The following is a 7,340-nucleotide window of genomic DNA, read 5'->3' as shown; positions in this document are numbered from 1 at the left end:
TTTCACACATGAGCTTAAACCATGACCAATAATGCACAAAAATAAGCATCATTCATATTTCATCGTTTATGAGTTATAATCAAACATATGACCATTTATACACGAATCATTCATATATTTCCCAATTTTCCTCCTCCTCCTCTCCATTCCACATCCTTAATGTGTATAACACACTTAAACAACATTAACCATAATTTCAATATTCACTAACATGTATATTCAAAGCTGTTTATCCGAGTCAGAGTCACTAAATTATTTTTATCCGGAGCTACAGAGCTCCAAATTAAGATCCGTTAATTTTCCCTGAAACTAAACTTACATATCTTCATAGCATAAAATTTTCATAATTTTTGGTTCATCCAAATAGTACAGTTTATTCTTTAAAGTTTCCCCTGTTTCGCTGTCTGACAGTTTCGACCACTCTTCACTAAAAATTAATTATCTCATTGTACAGAATTTGGATGATGTTTTAGCTTGTTTCTTCTAAAAATAGACTCATTAAGGATTCTAACCATATAAACTATAACTCATAATCATTTTTTTACAATTTTTAATGATTTTTCAAATTCAGAACAGGGGAACCCGAATTCATTCTGACCTTGTCTCACAAAATCTATTATATCTCATGATTTACAATTCCATTGCTCACATCATTTCTTTTATAAGAAACTAGACTCAATAAGCTTTAGTTTCATATTTTATTCATCCTCTAATTCAATCTCTACAATTTTTGGTGATTTTTCAAAGTTACACTACTGCTGCTGTCCAAAACTGCTTTAGTGCAAAATGTTGATTTCCATTTTGCCCCAAATTTCACAGTTTATACAATTCGGTCCTTTCTCAATTAACCCCTCAATTAATCTAATTTTCTCAATTAGTACTTTACTAGACATTATAAGTTGTTACACAACTATTGAAATTCAGAATTTCCACATATAACTCTATCTTCAAACTCTTTTACTATTAGGTCCCAAACATTCACTTTCTATTCAATTCTTTCAATAAAATCAGCATATGAACAATTTAAAGCTCTAATTTCATGCTAAATCATCATATACTTCCAGCACATATTCATATCAACTTTCAACTTCTTTCATAAAATCAAAAACTAATGGATTTAACAAGTGGGCCTAGTTGTAAAAGTCATAAAAATACAAAAATTTCAAGAAATAGTCAAGAATTGAACTTACTTGTAATAAAAATATGAAGAACCAGCTTGAAGAAGCCCTTCCATGGTGTTTTAGCTGATGAGAATTCAGAAAAATGAAGAGAAATCTAGATAATTCCACTTGGGTCCTAACTTTATTAAGCAAATTTTGCAATTTTCCAATTTTGCCCTTAATTCTCCTTACTTTCTTGCTGATTTAATGCCTCTGCCGTCCAGCCCAAATAGACCTTGGGTCTATTTGCCTTTAAAGCCCTCTTCCTTTTATCATTTAAGCTATTTAATCATTTCCCAAAATTTTACATTTGTTACAATTTAGTCCTTTTTGTTCAATTAATTATCGGAACTTTAAAATTTCTTAACGGAACTTTAATACTAAATTTTTAACACTCCATAAATATTTATAAAAATATTTATGGCTCAGTTTAAAATCCCCGAGGTCGATACCTCATTTCGATTCTAATTATTTTAATATTTATTTCTAGTGCACTATTCACTATTTCAAAAAATTTCCTAACTTCATATTTAACTTATACTTACTAAATTAATAATATTTTCTACCCATTTGTCGAATTTAGTGATCTCGAATCACCGTTCCGACACCTCTGAAAATTCAAGCCATTACATTTTTTTTTTCGTCGGATTTGTGGTCCCGAAACCACTGTTCCGACTAAGCCTAAAATCGGGCTATTACAGTTTGGGTCTTTAGTGGGCTTCTGTTGGGTCTGGGTCTTGGTCAAACAGGCCTGTACACTTATTTTAAGTTTCCTATATGTCATTTAATCACATTATTTTACATGCTAATTATTTTAAATTCTTTTATTAGATATTATAAGCTTCTTTGTCATTATTTGTTCTAAGAATTCATATATTACCCATATTAAATTGTTTATATATATATATATATATCTTTTGTATATATTATTCATTTTAAATTTACTTTTCATTTATTATCTACATTACACTCCTTCATGCCATCTTCAAATATTTTATAAATTCTTTATTTTAGGTTGCCCTATATATATTATTTTGTTATCTTGAATATTAATGACTTCTAATTGTTTTATACCATTTACTTTAAATCGTTTTTATAGTATCTATTCTAAATCGTTTTTATAGTATCTATTCTAAACTTGTTTTTCCATACCTATTACCTATTTAGAATTGTCTCATTGTTTATTTAAATTGTTATCTTTCATTTTATTTCTTTTCGATTATTAATGTGGGTGCCCAAATTACTTGTGTTATATGATTATTGCCATTATGTATTAAAGTTCTTTATTCATATTTTCATGTATTCGTGATTCATTATTATGACATTCATTCATAAATTACTATGCCATGCTCGATATTGTCATTTATTTTCATTTCATTAAAGTCATTTCAAAGACCATATAAATGGTACATTCATTTTATTCAAAATAAAGTAATATTTCGTGTTTGAAAATTTTGAGAAATTGTGCCCTACGTGTTGGGTTTCGATTTGTCGTTTGACCGAACAACCAAATATCCTTTTTAAAATTTCAAAACATGAGTTTCAAAAATTATGAGATGATTTTGGTATCGAAGGTTTGAAATATCGTGTCCTACGTGTTGGATGTGATATTTTATTTCTTTGAAACAAGAGAATCTTAATCGTTTCATACTATTGCATTTTTATTCAAGACTTTTTTTTAACAAGGCAATATTTCGTGTTTGGAAATTTCGAGAAATTGTGCCCTACGTGCTGGGTTTCGATTTATCGTTTGACCGAATGACCGAATATCCTTTTTAAATTTTCAATGCATAAATTCTGGGAATTATGAGATGATTTTGATATTGAAGGTTTGAAATGTTGTGTCCTACGTGCTGGATGTGATGTTTTATTTATTCGAAATAAGAGAATCTCAATATTCACTTCAAGTTATCTAAACATGCATAAAAAATGGATCGGGTTTAAAAATTTATTTTAAAATCTTTTCAACTTTCGACATTAAGACATTAATTAATCGATTAGGTACCAATTTTGGGCGTGATAAGGGTGCTAACCCTTCCTCGCACGTAACCGACCCCCGAACTCGTTTTCTCAACTTTCGTAGACCAAAATCGTTGTTTTAGTAAACTAAAATGTTTTATTAAAATGACCAAACTTCTTGGTGATCCGATCACACCTAAACAAAAAAGATTGGTGGCGACTCCCAATTTTCGTTTTCTTTACAAAATATAAAGTTGATCCCTGTTTTTTCAAAAAAATGGTTTCGACAGTTAAGAGAGCAATTATTAAAAACATTTAGTCAGATAGCTATGTCTATATTAGCACATGAGATTTCTTCTAAGAGTTGGATTTCATTTGAAACAAATTTTCCCATGTTCTCCGTGCATTTTCTAATATTCATAAATTATTTGATAAAGGATCACTTTGGAAATTTTGAGAATTTGGATATTAAAACTTGAGTAGTAAAATAGTTAGAAATGTAACATTTATGACAATTTCTCAAATCTATATATTTGTTAGTAATAAATTTGAAATTCTTAAAATATTGTTAATTCTGACAAAACCATGATTTTATACTTTTTCAAATATATATCATATCAAATCTCAACTAGTTTGTTCATAATGTATGTATTTCATTCTTACTATTTACCTAATAAGTGAAATAAGGGGCGAAACTAGGGGCTGGTAGGGTGCCCAGTCCCCTTAAAATGGAAAAATTTCTATTTAAGCCCTTTGAGATTTTTAAAATTATAAATTAGTAAAGGTAAAATTACACTTTATCCCTTAAAAATGATAAAAAATTAATTTAATCCTTTTAAAATTATAAAGATAGAGGCTATTAAAATAATAAAATTGTGTTTTTACTATCGTAAAAATTACAATTTAATTTCCGCCCCCCTAAAAAAATTTTCTAGCTTCGCTCTTAAGTGAAATCTAAATCTAAAATTTCAAATCTTTGTTCCCATATTGAGCATCATAAAAATTGATATCTTGTAATACTTGAATTGTTTTTGTTTATCCGAAACACAAATAATCATTGGGTTTTATTATATTATTGAGACTCATTTACTTATAACTCTTTTGCACACAAAAATAAACTATAAAAATAGAACAGAACTTTAACTATATCGACTTGATACATACTTATATTGGTCAATTATTCAATACTGTTCCATTGTGTGTTCACAAATTGAAAAATTTTGAAGCCGACACAAACATGAGTTATCACTAAATGAATCCATATCCTTTCACGTGCAAAGGGTGAGAGGGAAGGCAAAACTCAATTATTGGAAACTAATAAAAATATTTCTTGTTTATGGAAAAACACTGTTAACTATTGTTTGGATTTTGATCTACAATCAATCCAAATATTTAATGTGCTAAAGTGTAATATATATTTTGTTAGGTTTTTCACTTTACAAGCTAACTTTTAAGATTGAGTTTGAGTTTCTTTAATTTAGTATCAGAGTTAAATTGCATTTTGAATTATTTTAAAAAATTGTAATTCAATTTAATCCTTCTTAATATATTCCTTTAAATTCATGTGAACCAATTAACAATCTAGTAGTGGAGGCAAGTTATTGCTTTTCTAGTTTAGTGAAAATCATTTCCCCTTCCTATATGCTAATTGTAAACAATTCTGGTTAATGTAGTGGTTCTCATGGAGGATATGTTTATTTGATCAATGTGTTCTAGAAGGCATCACATTGGTTTTATTCTTTTTATTTAAGAGCCAAGTTTCAAGGCATTAATAGAAAAGGGTCCCTTTTGAAAGATGAAACATGGAACCAATTGAAAAGATAAAGCATGCTCTTTTTTTTACTTAAAACAATGAGTGGGGTAATATATTCTGATAAGATAATAGAAGCCAAAAGTTGCTTTAGCCAACAGCTTTGTCAATTATTTTCATGCATCTACATCTATGAAATTTCAGATCCTTTTGTTTTCTTTTTTCTAAATAAAAGACCTGCTGGATGTCAAGTTGCTCAATACGATGGGTTCAGGCAGTTTATGTTCATGTGAATTCAATCTTGGGAAATCAATATTTAGATAAGTTTATTAAATATAGCCACTGTTTTCAGCATCTTTGCCTTGGTTTTGTTGAAATACAAATGGGGTCTCCATGATACGGTTAATGTTTTGAGTGCTCCTAGTTTTGTCTTTGTATTCCCTTTTTGCTTGGCTCTTGGTGCCTTTCTAATCAGGCATTTTTATCTAACTCTTGCGCACTAATAATTATTTGAGTAAATTACACCGTTCAGTTTATGGTCATTTAACTTTAAAAAATTATAAAATGGTCATTAAATTATTTAAAAGTTTTTATTTAAGTCACTCGGGCTCCTCTGTTTTTACCGCTGCACCAATTGAAAGTTCTACTTCTACTTTTCTTCTATAGTTTAGTTTCTTTTAATGAAACAATCTTTATCAAATTGAAGAGTAAACATTTAAAAATTGAATAAATCATTATCGAATTGGTTTAATTCAACTCATAATTTATATAAATATCTTCCAACAAAGAATTCGAGTTTGAACAACAATAATGTTATGAAGTTTGGTTTGCTTGATAAATGGAACTTGCGAACAACATTAATGTTGTAAATTGGGTGCCTTTCAAACTCCAAAAAGAGCTTCGCTCATGGAATATAACGCCTTCAGATGGAGTGGCAAAGGGATTTCCAGTTTCGGCCAAAAGAAAAAGAATTATATCAGCTAACCCCCCTAATATCACGCGCCACACCTTCAGGTTCCAATGATTGAATATGCACAATGATGTCCTGAGCTGGAACACATGATTCCGGTGAGCTACTTTGATCAAACCCCATGATCTTTTGGCATGTTTCAAGCAAACAATGCCTGCATTTGGGGCATGATGTGTGCGATTTAAGCCACTTATCAATACAACGAACATGAAATCCATGGTTACATTTGGGTAGAAACCGCAGGCGCTCGCCGGGCGTAAACTCCGACAGACATATCGCGCATTCCGAGTCCAGCCCTGGCAGATTCATCTCTGCCGAGTAATTCACCACAGGGAAAGTCTTGAGTGCCTTTGACTCGATCCCGCAATTAACTGTTGCGGCTGAAGGGTTGTTGGTGGAATCGGAAGCCGACCTGTTTGAGCACCTTAGCACACATCTGATTATTAAGTTTAGCCCCAATGAACAAACTATGCCACAAATGAGTACTGAAAGCACCATGAAAACATTTTGGTCTAAACTGGTAGTCTGAGGGTAAGGAGGAGGAGCTGATGGTTGGTTCGATTGTTTGTAATAAAGCAGTAATTTTCTGGAATGAAAGTTTCCAAGAAAATCTTGCGAAAGTTGAGATGAGGAGGTTGACATGGTTTTTTGAGAGTTTGCAGACTTGGGATAAAACTTTGCTTGGAAGACCACTCAAATGGAGGAGATTATATATAGAGAAAGTTGATATGAGCATGAGACTGAGAATCCAAAAGTATTCTGCCTGTTTCCAATTTCAATTTTGGACCCACTAACTAATAAAATAACAAAATATGCCCTGGATTTCAGGTTAAATCATTTTTGTTTGAAATAGATCGTTGCCCCAAATAATGTGATATACTTTTTTTAAAAAAAAATTATTAAATATTATACTTTGGATTCCTAGATTATTAGGACTTAAATATAGTAGTTGGATTTTCTTTTCTATAAGCTTAAGTCTTTCTGATTTAATATAATTTTAGAAGGGTAAATTATAAAAATAGTCATTTTTGTTTGTCTCAGATTACATTTTAGTCACTTATGTTTGAAACGTTACGTTTTAGTCACTTACGTTACCGTTTTATTACGAAGTGGTCACTCTTCTGTTAAGATCTGTTACCTTCCTAACGGCAGTCCTACGTGACAGTCCAAATGGGTTTTAAATGCCAATTTAGATGTCCAGTTGTTGGGATAAAAAAAAGGTTTTTAATAAAATAAATTTAATTTGGATTGCCACATAGGACATCTAAGTTGGCACTTAAAACCTATTTGGACTACCAAATAGGATCACCATTAGGAAGGTAACGGAGTTTAACGGCAAAGTGACTACTTCATAATAAAACGATAACGTAAGTGACTAAAATGTAACATTTCAAACATAAGTGACTGAAATGTAATTTGAGACAAACAAAAATGACTATTTTTATAGTTTACCCATTTTAGAATTCTCTAAATTCAAATTTTAATCACTTTTTTCTTTTTT

The 7,340-nt window shown here is 30.4% G+C and overlaps 1 protein-coding gene across 1 annotated transcript; it reads right to left on the bottom strand.

The window, feature by feature from the left end:
• Nucleotides 1-5,591: 5,591 nt before the first annotated feature.
• LOC107961428 (RING-H2 finger protein ATL78) lies at nucleotides 5,592-6,550 on the bottom strand. Its single transcript, XM_016897565.2, has one exon. The coding sequence runs from the start codon at nucleotides 6,479-6,481 to the stop codon at nucleotides 5,846-5,848; it is 636 nt and encodes a 211-aa protein (XP_016753054.1). The 5' UTR covers nucleotides 6,482-6,550; the 3' UTR covers nucleotides 5,592-5,845.
• Nucleotides 6,551-7,340: the final 790 nt, after the last annotated feature.

This window comes from Gossypium hirsutum, chromosome A05, assembly GCF_007990345.1.
Source record: "Gossypium hirsutum isolate 1008001.06 chromosome A05, Gossypium_hirsutum_v2.1, whole genome shotgun sequence".
NCBI classification, from domain to species: Eukaryota; Viridiplantae; Streptophyta; class Magnoliopsida; order Malvales; family Malvaceae; genus Gossypium; species Gossypium hirsutum.
Note: the sequence above shows the minus strand (reverse complement) of the source record. Positions and strands in the feature narration are given on the sequence as shown.